General features: G+C 43.7%; 1 protein-coding gene across 10 annotated transcripts in view; it reads left to right on the top strand.

Moving 5' to 3' along the window:
- LOC139609615 (NACHT, LRR and PYD domains-containing protein 12-like) overlaps nucleotides 1-21665 on the top strand; it is a 41233-nt gene that overhangs the window by 12594 nt on the left and 6974 nt on the right. For 9 of the 10 annotated variants that reach the window (XM_071464461.1, XM_071464459.1, XM_071464463.1 and 6 more), the window contains 5 exons: nucleotides 232-405; nucleotides 2831-3007; nucleotides 3629-3805; nucleotides 19176-19352; nucleotides 20864-21037. In XM_071464461.1, the coding sequence (XP_071320562.1) occupies nucleotides 232-405; nucleotides 2831-3007; nucleotides 3629-3805; nucleotides 19176-19352; nucleotides 20864-21037 (879 nt within the window). Of the gene's footprint in view, nucleotides 1-231; nucleotides 406-2830; nucleotides 3008-3628; nucleotides 3806-4526; nucleotides 4701-4961; nucleotides 7892-19175; nucleotides 19353-20863; nucleotides 21038-21665 lie in introns of those variants that run through there. The other variant, XM_071464468.1, reaches the window with a different exon arrangement.

Below are 21665 nucleotides of genomic sequence, written 5' to 3'. Positions count from 1 at the left end.
CCTTCATCTGCACAACAAAGATTCCCATGAAACTCTGCAGGTCTGAGAGAGAGTGATGACAATTATTGTTTCATGTCAAACACAATCAGATAAGATGAGCTGAGCCACAGATGTGAAGAGCAGATGTTCATCACATCATCTTTTCTCATCAGATGCATTTTAACTTCAGTGTCTTTTATTACAAACTGTCTGATTTTATTCTAACACATTTTATATTTTCTCTCATCACAGACTTGTTGGTTGTCGACTCTCAGAGACTCACTATGAAGTTGTGGCCTCAGCTCTGAAGTCCAACCCCTCCCATCTGAGACACCTGGACCTGAGCGACAACGACCTGAGGGATTCAGGAGTGAAGCAGCTGTGTGCTGGACTGGAGAGTCCAAACTGTAGACTGGAGACTCTGAGGTCAGTTCACTGACTGGAGCTGTTGTAGTTTTATTTTCAGTTCAAATCTGTGAAGTTCCAGTTTTTCATTGGTTGGTTCATTTTCAGGATTTCTGTGTGAGGATTTAAAAAATCAGCCAGTGAAGAGAAAGAAGGAAGATGAGACCAGGAGCAGAGTGGTGATGGGGAGGGTCAGGAGAATCCCCGGGGGCCGTTTGGGGGCCGGGGCCGGACTGATTATTGTGAAGACTAATAACATTGTGTTATATAAAAGTGGTCTACCTCGCTGCACCATCCTGCAGCCTGAACTGAGCCTCGCAGCCTCTTGTCTCTCCAGCACGTTAGACGCTACCAAGTCTATATTTGCAGTAGGGGGGTAAATGAGCGACCCCTCCTCAGGTGGTCCAACCCCGGTGTGCCTTGAACTGTGATTTGTCAGCCGCTGACCAATAAGAGCTGTGTTTGTGATTCAGAGCAGCAGAGAATTGACAGAGTTTGATGTTAAAATCAGAAAGTTGATGAGAATCAAACTGCAACAGTCTCACAGATCTTCTGCTGCTGCTGCTGATCTGAACACCAGCAAAGCTGCAGCTCTCTGCAACCAACAAATATTGCAGCTGTTGTTGTGTGTTGATGTCAGCACTGCAGCATCATGGGAAGCCACAGACCTTCAGACTGCAACACAAACCAGATCAAAGCAGGGCCAGTGGCTGAGGCGGGAAAGTGGAGACAAGAGGAAACTCAGCTGGGACATGGAGGCAGGAAGGATTAGATTGATGCTGGGAGCAATTTATGAGCAGCTCCCACCTCCCCAACATCATAGTGAATAAACAGCTGAGGAGCCAACATGTCCTCTGTGTTCAGGTGGAGCTTCATGTGGCTCCTTCTATCAGGGGCTAAAACAAGCCTGTCTCCAGGCCCACACACCTGGAGACATCAGCAGGTGCTGAGGTGTCTCCCAGCAGCCACTGAGAGTCAGAGCTCAGAGGTGAACTCACTGGAGGCAGAAGGAGACAAGATGGATTTGATTTGTTGGTGAGGGTGAAGGACTCAGGAAGCAGCTTTGAACAGGCGTGATGCAGCTGAAGGCAGGGAGGGACCGGCCAATCAGAGGAGATCCAGGGAAACAACTCCTAGTTCCTCAGGAGACAGCTGCCACTGATCTGAGAGCAGATGTTGTGTTGTGGTCAGAAACACAGCAGCTTGTGTATGTTGTGGAGCTGACAGTACCATGGGAGGACGCAGGAGAAACGGCCTCTGAGAGGAAACAGCTCAGATACACAGAGCTGGCAGCAGAGGCAGAGGAGCCTGCTCTGAAAGCTGAGCTCCAGGGGAGGTTGGCTGTAGGGGTTTTGTTGGCAGATCAGTCTGGTCCCTGTTACCTGAACTGAGCTGCTCTCACTTCTGTTCTCTTCAAGTCCACGTTGTGCTTCTCTGAACCTGTGCACTGTGAACTCAAAGCGCTCCAGGTGTCCTTCATGTCATATCTAGTTGATTGTGTGTGAACACAACAAAAGCTCAGACTTGATCTTGAAGAATGGAGCTTCTTCTAATCACATGAATAACACAAGTGGTCATGTGACTGTGGTTCAGGAGCAGTTACCAGAGCAGACTGACACTGACACTCAGAGAAACTCTGTTCATCAACTATCAGACCTAAACCGTGGACGTTGTGCTGAGCTGAAGGGTTGTAGGACTGTGAGCACAGGTTTGATCTCTGCTCTGTGACCTTCATTAACCCCGTCCTCACTCAGTCTGCTCCTCACTGGGGGGTTGATGTGAAAATCAGATGAATTCTACTTCCTCATTCAGTGAAGATCAGCTGAATAAATCTGTGGTGTTTTCCAGCAGGAGGCTCTGAACGTTACCTGAAGGTGAACTGGTTGTTGCTGCAGGTCACAGAATCTGACGGCTCACAGAATGGGCTGTAACACCAGTGGTAGACTGAGGCCGAGCACTCGTCCTCCTCAAGTTCTCAACAGTAACACAAGTTCTTCTTTAAAGATGTGGACACAGAGAAATCTTTTCCCTCCTCCTGTAAATGTGACATTGTGCAGTTGTTTGGTGACTTTGGAACATTGAAGCTGCTCCACCATGTTTGTTCTGAACAGTGTGACTGAGTTCTCACTGTTTGTTCACGTCCTCAGTGTTTTGTTTCTGTGCTGATGTCTGTAGTGTCAGAGAGGGAACAGACTAAACAGACGTGAATCCTCTGATTCTCCTCTGATTACAGACTGAACTGAGGTCAGCAGCAGCTGATCAACCTGTGTTCACATCAACAGCTGTATGAATGTTGTGCTGACATTTGGATGATGTGTGTAGAAGGCTGACATGATGAAGATCCACAATAACAGAAGGACAAAGTCACTCTACTCATTTTAGACAAGATCAGGACAAATTGGATTGATTATCAATCACTGATCTACATCTTTGATTCTTTATTCAGATTGAAGAACTGCAGGTTGTCAGAGATCAGCTGTTCTTCTCTGGGCTCAGCTCTGAAGTCCAACCCCTCCCATCTGAGAGAACTGGACCTGAGTGGAAACCAGAACCTGCAGGATCCAGGAGTGAAGGGTCTGTGTGGTTTTCTGCAGAGTCCAGACTGTAGACTGGAGACTCTGAGGTCAGTTCACTGTTGAATCCACAGCTAATGAAGCTTCACACACAAGTTGAATCCATTGACTGTGAATGAATGAATTACATTGTAAATAGTTGTTGTCTCATGTTTCCAGTTGTTCTTCTCTCACACTGAGAATGATTCTTCAGTTTCAGCTCATTTCACTCACTTGTCATGAATAGTGTCTGTTCACTTCAGTTCAACCTTCACAGCTCACACACTCGTATTTCTCTCAGTCAGAGGACTCATGTTTTCTAAATCCACTGGAGAAAATGTCCAGTGTTAGTTGTTCAAGTCAATTCATTTTTATCACAACAACATACACAAGATCCTCACAACTAATATTTGTCCAAAGAAAGTGAAGAAACAATCTTCTTGTTTTCAGTAGATTTCAGTGAAGTGTCAGGACTAATGTCTGTTTGATCAAACTGTGTGTGTGTGTGTGTTTTCATCTGTAACACAACACACACAACTGTTGTGTTGACAATGTTGTGTTGTACTGACATGATGATGATCCACAATAACAGAAGGACAAAGTCACTCTACCCATTTTAGACAAAGATCATTGATCAGGACAAATCTGATTGATTATCAATCATTGATCTACATCTTTGATTCTTTATTCAGATTGGAGCGCTGCAGGTTGTCAGAGATCAGCTGTTCTTCTCTGGTCTCAGCTCTGAAGTCCAACCCCTCCCATCTGAGAGAACTGGACCTGAGCTGGAACCAGGACCTGCAGGATCCAGGAGTGAAGGGTCTGTGTGGTTTTCTGCAGAGTCCAGACTGTAGACTGGAGACTCTGAGGTCAGACTCCATGTTTTCTTTCTGTGCTGAGATGAATGTGATGTGAAAGTTGTGTTGACACTGAGCTGCAGACATGAGGCTGATATTATACTGATCCACACTGAGGATCTTCATGGTAAAGTCTGTTTTCTTCTTCTCTGCTTTTAGTCCAGTGACTGTTTCTCTTCAACTTTCACCTCATGACTTTTTAAAACACCAACAGAAACACATTGAATCTGTCAGACAATAACTGATCTATAATCAATAGCTGATGGTCCCAACACTTTTATAAGGCTCTGTGATGTTTGTACTGACTCCAATCTTCAAAGCCAAGTTGTCATAGCAACAGGTTGTTTCATCACTTTAAACCCTGTAGGTTTGACTGTGTTAAATATTTGAGCTCAGTCACCAGGTGTCTGTGTCTCTGCCGTTCCATCAACTAGTGAATTTAATATATATTTCTATACATTTGTTCTCATGTCTCCAAACTTCAGCCTGACATGTTTGTTGTCTTTGAAAACTTGAGGATCTTTAGTAGAATCTGCACAACACGAGTTTGTATAGATGGAGCCACAGGTGGAGCTGGCAGAGTTGAAGAGGTGGAGTCACTACGTCTTTATTGAAGCAGCAGCATGTTGTCATGAATATTAATGAGAGCTGTTTTTACTTTGTCTGTTTGACTCTTTGTGGTTTCAAGCAGGAACTTTGTCTCCTAAACTCACATCTTTGATTCTTTATTCAGATTGAGCTTCTGCAGGTTGTCAGAGATCAGCTGTTCTTCTCTGGTCTCAGCTCTGAAGTCCAACCCCTCCCATCTGAGAGAACTGGACCTGAATGAAAACCACCTGCAGGATTCAGACCTGAAGGATCTGCGTGGTCTCGTGGAGAGTCCAGAATGTAGACTGGAGACTCTGAGGTCAGTAGAGGGGCGGAGTCAGTCCATGCATCTCTCAGCAGTATTGTACTAAACACAGTTAGTATCAGAGCAAAGATCCAGTGTTTCCTGTGAACTTCCAACCTCCTCAGTGGCTGCTTTCCTCAGTGAAGCTGTGAGAGGAGAACGGGGACAGGCTTCAGGATTGGACAGAAAGACAAAGTCCCTGCTGCATCACTTACTGAAGAAGTGAGTCTCTGTAAACACTGATTTATCTCCTCTGCTTTCTTCTTCTCCACCCAGATGGAGGCCTTTCTACAGGTGAGAGTGGAGAGGAGAGCTTGATCCAGCAGTGACTCTCAGTGCTGCAGTCTGAACTGATCTGAGAACAGCTCCACTGTCACACACAGAGTCCAGTCCACCATCATCCCTGTGTGTTCCTCTGGATCTGACAGAGCATCATCAGTGTCTCTGGACTTAAAGCTCATCAAGTTCAGCTCTGAACAGTTTCCTTGTTGAGCTTCACAAAGAGGGAATTTCACAGTAAAATGACTTGAACTCTGAAGATTAGTTTGACTCAGACGTTGAAGCCTCATGTTCTTCAGCTGAACTTTACCAGATATTATTGTACAGGAGGAACATGTTGTTTTTATCCTCCATCTCTTCATTCAAGTTGTGTTAAGGAGGAACAATCACACAGACCAACAACTCTTTCACTGTGTATATGGACATGTGAGTGTTGTTTTCAGACAGGCTTGAAAAATGTTCATCTCTCCATTATAATGCTGAGTCAACAAGTGTCACTGATTTAATGGATCATTCATTAACTGGACTTTAAATCCTCCTTTATGGTCAATAATGTTTTTATCTTGACTTCCTGTTTTATTCATGGTTTTTAACCTTTCATTGTTTTGACATTTTACTCCTCTTTTATTCCATAAAGCTGCCAGTTTATTCCTAAATGACTGTGTGTGTTATTGTTGTGTTGTGTGTTTGTTGTGAAGCTCTTTGTAACACTGGTACTGTCGCTCCTCGTCAGTCCAGCTAAGTCCTTTTTGTCTTCTCCCCTAATGTCTCCAGGATTTGTGTTTCCTGTTTTATTTTGATACTCACCCGGTGGTCCCTTCATTTCCTGTCCTCCTGTGTGATTACCTGGCCCCGCCCTAATGTGTTTCACCTGTGTCTCATTCTCCCCCCTCCCCCAGAGTATTTAGTGTCAGTGTTCCCTTCCCTCTGCTCCAGTTCCTCTTGTCCCCCTTGTGACAGTGGTCCAGTCTTTTGTTCCTTTGTGTACATTTCTCAGTGATCAGTGTGCGACTACTTTCTGTCTTGACTTTCAGATCTTTAACCTGTTGATTTTGCACTGTTGGACTGATTTCCCTGTAGCGACTTTTTACCTGACTAAAAACTGTTCATTGAACTACTGAGTGTCTCTGGGTTCTGCATTTGAGTCTTTTCCCTGCGTTCACTCGTCACATCTGTCACATCAAAGATGGCTGAGGTGGTGTGCAAAGGGAGCAGATGAAGCTGACTTCATGCTGTCCTCAGACCTGGTAAAGAGTCTAGACTCTGATCCAGTTTGAGGGATCCTAACTGTCTTTCTTTTACATCTCAATTAGTTTGTCCACCAGCTTCAGGCTAGTCATATTCTTCCTGGCCTTCAATGGGAAAGACTTCAATTATCATGGAACTCCAACTGGGGGTTTTCTCAAAGTCTGGAGAGTAGCTGTCCTCCAGGTCAGGAGTAGACACTTCCCCTTAAGTGTTGGCAGCTTCCTTCAGACCCCCAATCATCATAGTGCTATGGATTTTGATGTTTCAGGCAGCAGTTGCAGCTCTGGTCAAGGGACCTCACCAGGTGGTGGAGGTTGGAGATGTGAGGTTCCTCATCTCCTTCTTTGTGGCATTGTCGTCTTCCTCAACCAGCTGCAGAGGGATGGAGGTCAGGTCTGATTTGTTTTGTCTCTTTGACCCTCTTGGTCCTGTTGGGATTGCAAGCCATGCCTCGTGGGGAGAACAAAGGAGTGGACTACATTTCCCTCCAGGCTATGGGCCAAAACCACCCCCACAATTCACACCTTGGTGTAAAATTGGAGTTTGAAAGAAAACTCCGCAACGGCATTGGCCGAGGCCAGGCATTCCCAGCAGGGATCCCCGGTGACGTCACTCAGGTGATAACCCTCCTCCTGCGCTTAATTCCCGTGCACCAGTTACAGTAGAGAGCTCCTCCAGCTCTCTCCGCCACTCGGCTGCTGAAAGGGAGCAATCTGCAAACATCTGACCTTTTCAGAACTTCTTCAAGCCCAGGTCACAGTCTGCAACCCGCAGGCCGAGCACAGATGCTGTGCTTCTCTTCTTTAGGACCCGACGTAGATCGCTGTGCAATCAGCTGATTTCAGGTCCTGTGAGGACGAGCACCGACTTTGTTAAAGACAAAGTTCACCGTCCCTCATCTGTGATCTTCCCGCTGCCGCCGAGGAACTCATCACTGTCACCGCCAGGAGAGCGAGACATGACCTGCCGAGCTCCCAGCCGAGGACCGAGCTGTGAAGTGCTGCATATCTTGTTGTTTTAGATCGTTCACTGTGATCAGCTTAATAAGTCAAATATCACTAGTTAAAGGACCAATATCCGACCAGACAAACTCGGTTCTCTGGCTCCGTTATTGTGTAGTGATATTGTGGTGATTATTAACTGTGGTGACGACCTCTTGTGGACTCTTTCCTCTCTTCATCTTTATTCTCCCTCTTTCCTCCCAATCACACACCTCATCTACATCTCTCACATTCAGGCCCTAGAGTGTGGATCGCGTCAGACACGTAAAGCTCAAGGCCCCTCCCCTTGTTCTTGTGTTCACGCCATTCACGCTCTGCGGCCAGCCGCCATCTTGGCTCTAGCGAGTACCTCACTCTGCCGCCATCTTGGTTCCTACTGACACGTCACTCACGTGACTCGTCACATCCCCTCTCTCTCTCTCTCTCTCTCTCTCACACACACACACACACACACACACACACACACACACACACACACACACACACACACACACACACACACACACACACACACACACACACACACACACACACACACTTGTACATATGTGTTTTGCCTGTAATCTAGTTAGTAGCCAATGTTTGTTTTAGTTATAGTTGAATTATAATCGGTTTAATATTAAGTGATGTTATGTTGAATAATCATTACTCTTATTAATAAATCCTGTTATAATTTAACTCGTCGTTGTCTGTGATTATTGTGATTATATTTGTGATAACAACTGGATTCAGGACAGTCAGTGCTCGAATTTACCCTTCAACCAACCTTCTGAGACTGTATTTTGAGCCATCAATTTGGTCATTGGTCCCTGGTGACAGGGTGGTGCCCCGAGGTTACTACTTGTAGTAAACATTTATATATATATTGGTGATTATCACTGATAATCTGAACAGCAGCCAACCCCAGTTACAACAGGCCCACAGGTACAGTGGACACATATATACTGTATATATTAAAAACATTTCACTACAATAGCTTACCATTACATTCATAAATTACATTATTCATTGCTGGCATAAAGAAATGGTTTACATAAGGAGGAATGTCAAAAATAAAAATGCTCACTCAGTCAAAATTTTGATCCAAATAAAAATGACTCAACTTAAATATTATATCAACAATTATGAGATACTAGGTAAAAGTCATTTGAGTCAAAATTATAATAATAATAAGGAGTTAAACTTGCTGAAGTATGAGATTTAAATAGTCAAAATGATGGTGGTACTAAGTAATAAGCTGTTGATGTAAAGAACAATTTATGATGCTGGATCAAACTTAGAGATGACTTGATGATAATGTAACACCAAATTATGAGACACCAAGTCAAACATTTGTGTCTGGAGTAGAAATATAACTTTTAAATTAAAATATCACCAAGTAAAGATAATGACTTATGAAAAAATTGTAAGTCTATGTCAAAATTGAGATAAACAAGAAAATTAGAAAATAACAAAAAAAGAGAGAATAAATACTGACTTAATATTTTCACAAAAAAAAATAATTAGTAGCTTATGAATTTGGCATAAAAAAAAGAATTCCTTAGGCATGACTTTGACTTAAAAAAGTCAGTCAATTTTAACTTAGTGTCTCAATCATGACTCAGTATCTCACTAGTTTGACTTGAAAATTTTTTTTAAATCTAATATCTCATAATTTTGAGTCACCTTGAGTTTAAAAGAAAAAAAATCATGCCAAACGTTTCATCTGATTGTTTTTCCTTTCCCTGGCAGAAATGGGCTCCATACCATAAATCTGAAGTTCAAATCAAGAAAAACAGGCACAAATCACATAAAATGCAGTTAGAAAATATACAGTACAGTGTGTGGTCTTTAGGCACAGGTGGTGTCTCTTCCTCCACCCTCCGTCTCCACTGCCAGTCTTCGTGCTGCTCCGAGCGCACTCCTGCTAAGAGCCTTTTGGCCTCTCTCTACGAGGGGCCGATGTGAGCTTAGAGTCAGGGGGGAGGTCAGTCAGTGAGGGGAGGGGCCAGGGGACAGTAGTGGTCATGGCTACAGGACTGCAGAACGCTTCATACACATGGATCAGTCAGTTCTCTGTGAGGAGACACAACAGAAAGACAGTAGGACACATCACTGTGTGTTGACTCCACAGCTGTCAGCGACACAGCTGTTAGACACATGTGCCACCTCTCACCTGGATACAAGTTTCAAGTCTGAACACCTGAGATCTGCTGTCAGCTCATTTCCATCAGAGCTTCAAACATCTGTTTGCTGCAGCTCACCAATAAATTACACACGCCACATCTGTTTAACCTATCACTGCAGCTCTTCATTTAAAATGGTATAAGTTTCTTACCTGATTTTATGTAATTGTCACATGACTTATTAGAATGTTTTTATTTATTCTAATTATTTTTTAAATGCTATTTCAATGTCTTCTTAACATTCTGTTTTAATATATGTCCGTGCCTCTGTGAAGCACTTTGCCTTGTGTCCAAATAAACTTGCTTTGCCCATGAGCAACACCATTCATATTACACACAACTTCCATCACCATGACTGGCTACAGCTTTAAGATGGACTGTGTCCATGTTCACCTTCACATTTTAAGTTTGACCAAAATGGATTTTTGAGGGAAAATAGGAGCCCCGTACAGATTTGTGATGAAGATAAACCTCATCATCAGTCTGACTTTGACTCACTCCTCCTGTTGTTTCATGTCTCTTTGCAAACAACAAAAACGCTGCATCGCTGCCACCATGTGGACAAACAAGGTCATTTCATGTCCCATCACATTCCATTCCAAGAGAACTGACTGAGCTTCATGTTAAAATGCATCCACCAACGAAGAAGAACACAACACATGGACGACAAGAGATGGCAACAAGAAGGACAATAAACACCTGTCCACCATTAAAGCTCCTCTGACTTCATCCTCCCTCATATCACTGAGCACTGCTGCAGACCCCCACCCTTCATTCACCTGATGGAGGGATGATGGATGGATGACAGCTGTTGCTAGGAAACCTCAGCTGCATGAAGTCAGGTCAGTGGTGAATCAGTTTGTGGTTATAATGTGTTAGATCACCAGGAAACCCCTGTACAGGTGGTCTGGACCAGCTCTCTGTTTAAAGGGTCTGACCCTTCAGCTTTGTAGGACTCTTATCCCGTCAATAGATTCTGTGGCTATTTAAGCTGGTGGTGAGGAGACTCACCGAGCTTCTAACTGCCTACCTCTGGGCGTCTACCCTGCTGCCTCTCATCCTGCACCTAGTTGAGTCGCCCTATTGAACTAAATACAGATATCAGCCACGCCCGTTAACAGCAGCTCTCCTCTAAAGGATCTGTGCACTTCTTCTGGTGCTAGGATATAATTTAGTGGCTCTGTAAGCCCCAAGGACCTGTTGTATTTATTTTGGTTGAAGTAACCTTTAAGAACCACCTGTTTTTATTTGAACACTCAGTCTACTTGTATAATCAAAGAAGAGTCATACACTCAAATGAATTCAGACTTAGTATATTTACTTATGTTCATTGATTTCAAAGAATATATAACCTATTCATCTAAATTAATATTGCCAAAATGAGCTGAGGCTGGTTGGCTTACAAATGACTTTTAGAGGGAGATGGATGAAGTGAAAGCCTGGCCAGGGTGTCTATCCTCTGTCAGCAGCTGGTCCCAAGACATCAGAGTCCCTTGACTCTGCACAAAGTCCAGACTTCCTCTTTAGAAGTATCAGTTTCTTCTTGGCTGCACAAGCCAGTGAATTACAGAATTCCAGTTTGTGGTCCACAACTGGTTGGCAGGTTCTTTTCTCTTGCTTCTCCTTTGGTGATCTATTGTCAGCTGTAGAGTCTCTGTGATCTCTTGTGAGTCATCTTAAGGCTTGTAGACTCCGTCTCCTGTGTAGCTGTCCGAGGAGGGAACTTCGTCGATGGTGAGTAATTCACAGACTTGAAGTTGGTGTTTGTGCTAAAAGATGTTTCATCAGTCCATAACCAGTTCCAACCAGATCGTTTCATACTTAGTTACAGCAGTAGCACATCTTGAAATCAACCGTCAGTGATCTTTCTTCATAATCCAACTGCCTCGCTGTCACAAATCATTCCTTCACCAATCAAACACATTTCTGTCTAATAAATGTTAAAAAGTGCATTTAAAGCTTTTCAAATCACAGTGTTTTACTATTGAATCCCAATCATTCACTTTTTAATCATTTCATATGTTCACAGTCATCATCACACTCTCTTCCTTATACTGTCATGTTCACATCACTCACACTTCCCCTTTTCTGGCCTACTGGCCCACAAGAGGATTTTCCAGTTCAGGGACGTCTCAACATGTCACATATCTAATTTTTTAGGATTAAAATCATTCTTTTATATTGCTTCCATTACACATTTCTTATTGATATTTATTGATTTTATAATCATTCAAATAGAGCTCTGTGTCTCACTGTTCAGTTCATGATGTTAGTCCCTTTCAGTTGAATAAGATAACGTGATGTGATGTTTCAACAATTTGTTCATTGGATAAACTATATACATGGTGTGAAAGAAGGTATTTCCATTTATGGAAGACAAATAGTAACAGCTGTTTTTGACTGTTCATTCAGGAAGGAGCTGAAATCTTTGTCCAGGGAGTCTCATCTGATTCTTTCAGGGTTTACCACTGACTTTAGGTGTTTGTTTTTGTGTAGAAGTCCAGGTTCTGTTGTTATCTTGACACAGCTCTGAAACAGACACCAGTTCAGTAAATCCTTCAGACTGACATGTGACTGTGGCCACGACGCCACACATGAACAGGAACAAAGTGCGTGTGTGTGTGTGTGTGTGTGTGTGTGTCTCTTGAGCAGCTTGTTTGTCCTGACTCTTGTGTGTGTGAGCTCACAGTCAGTGTTACTGGTTTCCCTCTCAGACTGACTGAAGTCCTGAAGATGAGTGATTGTGTGGAGGAAGAGGAGGACAGAGCAGAGTCTCCAGGACCCAGCTGTCTGTCTGTGAAGAGTCACCGGTCCAAAGATGAACCTCCATTCTTCAGTCCTGAACCTGGACCCTCAGACTCACAGTAAGAGACCTGCTACAAACCTGTGAACCTCCAAACTGTCTCTGTAACAGTGTTTAGTGTGTTGAGCTCCTGCAGTGATGTCACTTCCTGTAACAGCTGCCATAGTGTCGCAGAAAATAACTTCCCCTGGTTCCTCTGACATATCAGTGTATTAACAGTGACTGCTTAGGAGCTGGTTTCTTGTGAAATGATCCCAACAAAGAAGAGTTTGACTTTTTCTTGTGCATATTTTTGCTGCAGCTGATGAACATGACAGAGATTTAAAGATGTCAGTAATTAAAGGGCCGTGGTGGAGCAGAGAAGCAGCCACAGAAGAAGAGAGCAGTGTGTTGGTGAACCTGGATGAGCTGGGATCTAACAGAGTTGACCACACTTTGCAGGATCATTTTACAGCCTGAATGATGAGCTTCACATGTCAGAGCTTCACTCTCCACAGTGAGTTTGATCCAAACTACAGTGAGCAGCTGTTGGAGGAAATGACTGAGCCTCTTTAACATCAAACTAGATATTTGTCAGCTGTTTATACACATTTCAGGCTCTATGTAATATGGGCCGCTGATTGTAAAGTGGTTCATACTGAAATAATAACATTTCCCCACATTTAGTCAACTTTAATGTTAAATTTAAATGTTAAATCTAAATTTGAATGCCAAATTTTAGTGTGTAAATTTAGTTAGTGAAACACTATATTTAGCTCATGAGCTAATTCACACTGCTGGTAAGAGGAAGTACCAAAATAAAAGCTCAATGCGACGTTATCTACAGTCAATCCAGACTGTTTTCATTTCACTTTACTGAGTTTTCATACTTTTCCAGGTGAGAACGTGACTGTTGAGATTTATAAGATGTGGTCGGTTCATCCAAATGATTTCTTTTTGAAAATTTTTGAATATTTGCTCCGATGTTTTCGATGTGAGGACCGAATGAGAGCAGCACGTCTCAGCAGCTTGCAGGCCGCCTTTACCACCAGCTCTGTTGTCTGTACTGTAGGGAAGCAAATCTTTCTCAGCAGACTTTCAATTTTGAAATGTGTGAATTTCTGCCACTAGTTTTGTTTTTCATTGAAATTATGTATCTGAATTTTTAAAAGTGAATTCAACTTGTGAAATTTTCAAGAACTAATTTCACTGTTGTTTTTCAGAGTTCATAAATTCAGAATGAAAACTTCAATCTTCACAATGACTCTGTCATCAGAGAATTGATCAGTGATCCATGTGATATGAATAAAAACATGTTTGTGTTTGCAGAGGTCAGAACCACAGACTGAGAGCAGAGTCTCCAGGATCCAGCTGTCTGTCTATGAAGAGTGACCGGTCCAAAGACTTTGATCCTCCACACTTCAGTCCTGAACCTGGACCCTCAGACTCACAGTAAGAGACAGTTTCTACTGTAAACTGAGCTGAAGATGATTCAGTTATTGACTGTGACATGTTAGTGATGAAGAAATGTCTTCACAGAGGGAGGAAGAGGAGTGGTGTCTCTGTGGAGGAACAGCTGTCCTGCTGTGCTCTGTGTCAGGATGCCTATGTCAGTCTGACATTGTCTCTTCTCTTTCAGCAGATAGTGGTCTGCAGGAGGTTTTAGATCAACATAAGATCAGTCTGAGGAGCAGATGTGAACGTGTTACTGAAGGAAGTGATGGAACAGGAAGTGAAACCCTCCTCAACAGGATCTACACTGAGCTCTACATCACAGAGGGACAGAGTGAAGAGGTTAATACCCAACATGAGGTGAGGCAGCTGGAGACAGCTTCCAAGATGAAGACCCTCCATGACGCTCCAATTAAGTGCCACAACATCTTTAAAGCCTTACCTGACCAACAGAGACCCATCAGAGTGGTTCTGACCAACGGCGTCGCTGGCGTTGGAAAAACCTTCTCAGTGCAGAAGTTCAGTCTGGACTGGGCAGAGGGCTTGGAGAACCAAGATGTCAGTCTGCTGGTTCTGCTTTCGTTCAGGGAGCTGAACCTGATCAGAGAGCAGCAGTACAGTCTTCTCAGGCTGCTCCATGTTTTCCATCCAACATTACAGAAGGTCACAGCAGAGCAGCTGGCTGTCTGTAAAGCTGTGTTCATCTTGGACGGCCTGGATGAAAGCAGACTTTCACTGGATTTCACCAACAGGGAGGTTGTGTCTGATGTCACACAGACGTCATCAGTCAACCTACTGCTGACAAACCTCATCCAGGGGAACCTGCTTCCCTCGGCTCTGGTCTGGATCACTTCCAGACCTGCAGCAGCTAATCAGATCCCTCCTACATGTGTTGACAGGGTAACAGAGGTACGAGGTTTCACTGATTCCCAGAAGGAGGAGTACTTCAGGAGGAGATCCAGTGATGAAGAGCTGTCCAGCAGAACCATCTCGCACATCAAGAAGTCCAGGAGCCTCCACATCATGTGTCAAGTCCCAGTCTTCTGCTGGATCACTGCTACAGTTCTGGAGCACATGTTGACTACAGAGCAGAGAGGAAAGCTGCCCCAGACCCTGACTGACCTGTTCTCACACTTCCTGCTGGTTCAGACAAAGAGGAAGAAGCTCAAGTATGATGAGAGATATAAAGGAAAGAAGAAGAACAAAAAAAAGAACAGCAGTCCACAGGAGCTGATGAGGACAGCCATGGAGAAATCCCTCAGAAGTAAAAATGGCCACCTGGACCTGTTTGTTCGCTTCCTTCATGGCCTCTCTCTGGAGTCCAACCAGAGACTCTTAGGAGGTCTGCTGGGTCAGACAGAGAACAGTCCAGGAACCATCCAGAGAGCCATCAACAACCTGAAGAAGATGAACAGTTATGAAATCTCTCCTGACAGAAGCATCAACATTTTCCACTGTCTGATGGAGATGAAGGACCACTCAGTTCATCAGGAGATCCAAGAGCTCCTGAAGTCAGAGAACAGATCAGAGAAGAAACTCTCTGAGATCCACTGCTCAGCTCTGGCCTACATGCTGCAGATGTCAGAGGAGGTTCTGGATGAGTTGGACCTGAAGAAGTACAACACATCAGAGGAGGGACGACGGAGACTGATCCCAGCTGTGAGGAACTGCAGGAAGGCTCGGTGAGTCCAGACACGATCAATATAATTATCAATCAGTAGATTAGATGAGTAGCTGAGTCAAATTCAGATAAACACAGTTTTCATTTCTTCTCATTATTTTTCGTTTGACTTTGAAACAAAGGTCACCAAAAGGCACCAAAATGTTGATGTTTCAGTTGGTTGTGATTGTTGCTGTGAAGTTCATAAAAACACTTGTTTTGTTTATTTGTAATAATTGTCGGATGCTTCATTGATTTGTTAATGTTCTGTGTTGTTTTGAGTCTTTTTGGTTTAATTCAAACTTGATCAAGCTAATTAGAGCAGCTCCACTGATCTTACACCTCAGAGTGTGTTTCCAGGTGTTTCCAGGTGTTGGGGAGGACACCTGCATATGAGATAACAGTAGTATTCAACCTTTAGTGTCTCCAGCTCCAGTCTGATAAATGTCCTCAGGTGATGTCACCTGAATCAGTGTGGGCGGAGTCTGAAGACACCAGACCTCTGTAGCCCCCCCTCATCTCTGCTGCCTGACACACCTTAACCTAACAGCCGAGGGTTGTTAGGTTAAATCACAGGAGACAAAAACAGTGGGCTCCAATGAAAGCTGCTTTAAAAGTGGAGCTGAACAGCAGCCACTGTGGTAACAACAAACACTGATGGGATAATGGTTCATGATCAAACAGAATGTAACAGCTGCACAAGCAGAGAAAAGTCATCACATCAGTGAAATGACTCAACTGGTCAAAGCAGACCAAGAGTGGAGATGTAAACCCCTGAGTGTATTGACCTGATCAAGGCTGAGCTTTATTGATTATTGAACTTTTCATGTTGAAGAGTGAACTTGTGTTTTTTCAAGTGTCATGGTGGAGCTTTAAAGTCTTTCCATAGATTGTGTTGAATGAGACAGAAAGTCCCAGGTGTTTTCTCTCTTGTTGCTGTAGAGGAGAGTCGTATCAGGAAATGTTCAGCTTCAGCCAAGAACACAGGTGTGAATCTATCAGAGCAGAATGGGAGGATTCAGTCTTCTTCTACACACCAGAGCTCAGTGTCATGTTTCTGTGAAGACCTTCTGTGAAAACCAGAAGACATTAAGACGTGTGGGCTCAGTATCTGTAGATTAGACCTCAGTGTTTCCCACACACTGATTTATCTGTGACAGGCCGCCACGACATCAACAATGACACCACATATTGATTTTCTATTGGTTTACAATTTGAAATGAGGAAAATCTTAGTTCACTGTAGAGCTGCACACACACAGACTCACACACACACTTCCAGGTTGTAACTGTCGAGTCCACTAAGTGTTGATCACTAGTGTTTTACTGAGGACAGTTTGTTCATGGATCAACGTGGGCGCTGCCACTGATTCACCACAATGAGCCAGATGTGTTTTATGCAGTGGTGTGTGTTGACTTCTACAGAGAGGCAGCAGAGCCAAACAATCTGGAGTCAGTTTAAAAACACTGGAGAATAAGATTCTGACTCTGGGTGAAATCATATGATGGAAGCAGAAATGTAACATCATTTTCCCTCCTTCATCTGCACAACAAAGATTCCCATGAAACTCTGCAGGTCTGAGAGAGAGTGATGAGAATTATTGTTTCATGTCAAACACAATCAGATCAGATGAGCTGAGCCACAGATGTGAAGAGCAGATGTTCATCACATCATCATCTTTTCTCATCAGATGCATTTTAACTTCAGTGTCTTTTATTACAAACTGTCTGATTTTATTCTAACACATCTTATATTTTCTCTCATCACAGACTTGTTAATTGTCGACTCTCAGAGACTCACTGTGAAGTCGTGTCCTCAGCTCTGAACAGCTCCAACCCCTCCCATCTGATACACCTGAACCTGAATGGAAACAACCTGATGGTTTCAAGAGTAAAGCAGCTGTGTGCTGGACTGGAGAGTCCAAACTGTAGACTGGAGACTCTGAGGTCAGTTCACTGACTGGGGCTGTTGTAGTTTTATATTCAGTTCAAATGTGTGAAGTTCCAGTTTTTCATTGGTTGGTTCATTTTCAGGATTTCTGTGTGAGGATTTGAAAGATCAGCCAGTGAAGAGAAAGAAGGAAGATGAGACCAGGAGCAGAGTGGTGATGGGGAGGGTCAGGAGAATCCCCAGGGGCCGTTTGGGGGCCGGGCCGGACTGATTATTGTGTAGACTAATAACGTTGTGTTATAGGAGAAGGAGAAAGGTGGAGCAGGGACGAATGAAAAACAACAAATCCTGGAGGAGGAAGCAGTAAAGAGCTGGCAGCTGAAATGCTAAACAGGGGCGTGGTAGCTAGCTGCTAGCTGTGATTCAGAGCAGCAGAGAATTGACAGAGTTTGATCTTAAAATGAGAAAGTCTCCAGGCCCACACACCTGGAGACATCAGCAGGTGCTGAGGTGTCTCCCAGCAGCCACTGAGAGTCAGAGCTCAGAGGTGAACTCACTAGAGGCAGAAGGAGACAAGATGGATTTGATTTGCTGGTGAGGGTGAAGGACTCAGGAAGCAGCTTTGAAGAGGCGTGATGCATCTGAAGGCAGGGAGGGACTGGCCAATCAGAGGAGATCCAGGAAAACAGCTCCTAGTTCCTCAGGAGACAGCTGCCACTGATCTGAGAGCAGATGTTGTGTTGTGGTCAGAAACACAGCAGCTTGTGTATGTTGTGGAGCTGACAGTACCATGGGAGGACGCAGTAGAAACGGCCACTGAGAGGAAACAGCTCAGATACACAGAGCTGGCAGCAGAGGCAGAGGAGCCTGTTCTGAAAGCTGAGCTCCAGGGGAGGTTGGCTGTAGGAGTTTTGTTGGCAGATCAGTCTGGTCCCTGTTACCTGAACTGAGCTGCTCTCACTTCTGTTCTCTTCAGGTCCACGTTGTATTTCTCTTAACCTGTGCACTGTGAATTCAAAGCGCTCCAGGTGTCCTTCATGTCATATCAAGTTGATTGTGTGTGAACACAACAAAAGGTCAGACTTGATCTTGAAGAATGGAGCTTCTTCTAATCACATGAATAACACAAGTGGTCATGTGACTGTGGTTCAGGAGCAGTTACCAGAGCAGACTGACACTGACACTCAGAGAAACTCTGTTCATCAACTATCAGACCTAAACCGTGGACGTTGTGCTGAGCTGAAGGGTTGTAGGACTGTGAGCACAGGTTTGATCTCTGCTCTGTGACCTTCATTAACCCCGTCCTCACTCAGTCTGCTCCTCACTGGGGGGTTGATGTGAAAATCAGATGAATTCTACTTCCTCATTCAGTGAAGATCAGCTGAATAAATCTGTGGTGTTTTCCAGCAGGAGGCTCTGAACGTTACCTGAAGGTGAACTGGTTGTTGCTGCAGGTCACAGAATCTGACGGCTCACAGAATGGGCTGTAACACCGGTGGTAGACTGAGGCCGAGCACTCGTCCTCCTCAAGTTCTCAACAGTAACACAAGTTCTTCTTTAAAGATGTGGACACAGAGAAATATTTTCCCTCCTCCTGTAAATGTGACATTGTGCAGTTGTTTGGTGACTTTGGAACATTGAAGCTGCTCCACCATGTTTGTTCTGAACAGTGTGACTGAGTTCTCACTGTTTGTTCACGTCCTCAGTGTTTTGTTTCTGTGCTGATGTCTGTAGTGTCAGAGAGGGAACAGACTAAACAGACATGAATCCTCTGATTCTCCTCTGATTACAGACTGAACTGAGGTCAGCAGCAGCTGATCAACCTGTGTTCACATCAACAGCTGTATGAATGTTGTGCTGACATTTGGATGATGTGTGTAGAGGGCTGACATGATGAAGATCCACAATAACAGAAGGACAAAGTCACTCTACTCGTTTTAGACAAAGATCATTGATCAGGACAAATCTGATTGATTATCAATCATTGATCTACATCTTTGATTCTTTATTCAGATTGAGGGACTGCAGTTTGTCAGAGATCAGCTGTTCTTCTCTGGTCTCAGCTCTGAAGTCCAACCCCTCCCATCTGAGAGAACTGGACCTGAGTAGAAACCAGAACCTGCAGGATCCAGGAGTGAAGGGTCTGTGTGGTTTTCTGCAGAGTCCAGACTGTAGACTGGAGACTCTGAGGTCAGTTCACTGTTGTAGATCTTATATCTTGAATCCACAGCTAATGAAGCTTCACACAAGTTGAATCCATTGACTGTGAATGAATGAATGACATTGTAAATAGTTGTTGTCTCATGTTTCCAGTTGTTCTTCTCTCACACTGAGAATGATTCTTCACTTTCAGCTCATTTCACTCACTTGTCATGAATAATGTCTGTTCACTTCAGTTCAACCTTCACAGCTCACACACTCATATTTCTCTCAGTAAGAGGACTCATGTTTTCTAAATCCACTGGAGAAAATGTCCAGTGTTAGTTGTTCAAGTCAAGTAATTTTTATCACAACAACATACACAAGATCCTCACAACTAATATTTGTCCAAAGAAAGTGAAGAAACAATCTTCTTTTTTTCAATAGATTTCAGTGAAGTGTCAGGACTAATGTCTGTTTGATCAAACTGTGTGTGTGTGTGTGTGTTTTCATCTGTAACACAACACACACAACTGTTGTGTTGACAATGTTGTGTTGTACTGACATGATGATGATCCACAATAACAGAAGGACAAAGTCACTCTTCTCAAAGATCATTGATCAGGACAAATCTGATTGATTATCAATCATTGATCTACTTCTTTGATTCTTTATTCAGATTGTGGGACTGCAGGTTGTCAGAGATCAGCTGTTCTTCTCTGGGCTCAGCTCTGAAGTCCAACTCCTCTCATCTGAGAGAACTGGACCTGAGCTGGAACCAGAACCTGCAGGATCCAGGAGTGAAGGGTCTGTGTGGTTTTCTGCAGAATCCAGACTGTAGACTGGAGACTCTGAGGTCAGACTCCATGTTTTCTTTCTGTGCTGAGATGAACGTGATGTGAAAGTTGTGTTGACACTGAGCTGCAGACATGAGGCTGATATTATACTGATCCACACTGAGGATCTTCATGGTAAAGTTTGTTTTCTTCTTCTCTGCTTTTAGTCCAGTGACTGTTTCTCTTCAACTTTCACCTCATGACTTTTTAAAACACCAACAGAAACACATTGAATCTGTCAGACAATAACTGATCTATAATCAATAGCTGATGGTCCCAACACTTTTATAAGGCTCTGTGATGTTTGTACTGACTCCAATATTCAAAGCCAAGTTGTCATAGCAACAGGTTGTTTCATCACTTTAAATCCTATAGGTTTGACTGTGTTAAATATTTGAGCTCAGTCACCAGGTGTCTGTGTCTCTGCCGTTCCATCAACTAGTGAATTTAATATATATTTTTATACATTTGTTCTCATGTCTCCAAACTTCAGCCTGACATGTTTGTTGTCCTTGAAAACTTGAGGATCTTTAGTAGAATCTGCACAACATGAGTTTGTATAGATATAGATAGTTTGTATGAAGAGGTGGAGTCACTACGTCTTTATTGAAGCAGCAGCATGTTGTCATGAATATTAATGAGAGCTGTTTTTATTTTGTCTGTTTGACTCTTTGTGGTTTCAAGCAGGAACTCCTCCTAAACTCACATCTTTGATTCTTTATTCAGATTGAGGAACTGCAGGTTGTCAGAGATCAGCTGTTCTTCTCTGGTCTCAGCTCTGAAGTCCAACCCCTCCCATCTGAGAGAACTGGACCTGAGTGGAAACAACCTGCAGGATTCAGACCTGAAGGATCTCCGTGGTCTCGTGGAGAGTCCAGACTGTAGACTGGAGACTCTGAGGTCAGTAGAGGGGCGGAGTCAGTCCATGCTGCTCTCAGCAGTATTGTACTAAACACAGTTAGTATCAGAGCAAAGATCCAGTGTTTCCTGTGAACCTCCAACCTCCTCAGTGGCTGCTTTCCTCAGTGAAGCTGTGAGAGGAGAACGGGGACAGGCTTCAGGATTGGACAGAAAGACAGAGAGAGAGACAACAGTCGGCCAATCAGAGCAGCCACAAGCTTGTTGTGATCATGTGTGTGAGTGGAAGACGACTGTTGTTGTTGTGTTGATGTGTACAGGAAATAAAGCTGATTCCAGCTGACAGCCTCACAGATGGACAGAGACAGTGTCCTCATTCATCAAACTGTCCAATCTGATCTGAGACTGTTTGTTCTCTGGTTTCAACACTAAACAGCTGATCAGTTTCATCTGTGTCACAGCTCTGAGATCAGTGTGATGGAGCCTGACAGTCCCTGGCTCTTAGTGACAGCCTCCATTTTCAGTCAGGTGATGTTTCAGAAGCAGCTCACATGTTGATCAACACACAGAGACTCTGTGTTTAAAGTGACATCAGCTGACAGGTAACAGGAGTGAATCCATCACTGTCTCTATAAACACTGATTCATCTCCTCTGCTTTCTTCTTCTCTT

This window comes from Trachinotus anak, unplaced genomic scaffold, assembly GCF_046630095.1.
Source record: "Trachinotus anak isolate AG129_WGS33_773 ecotype Australia unplaced genomic scaffold, CSIRO_AGI_Tana_v1 ptg000026l, whole genome shotgun sequence".
Taxonomy (NCBI): Eukaryota; Metazoa; Chordata; class Actinopteri; order Carangiformes; family Carangidae; genus Trachinotus; species Trachinotus anak.
The sequence above is the reverse complement of the archived record's forward strand: the minus strand, read 5'-3'. Positions and strand labels throughout refer to the sequence as shown.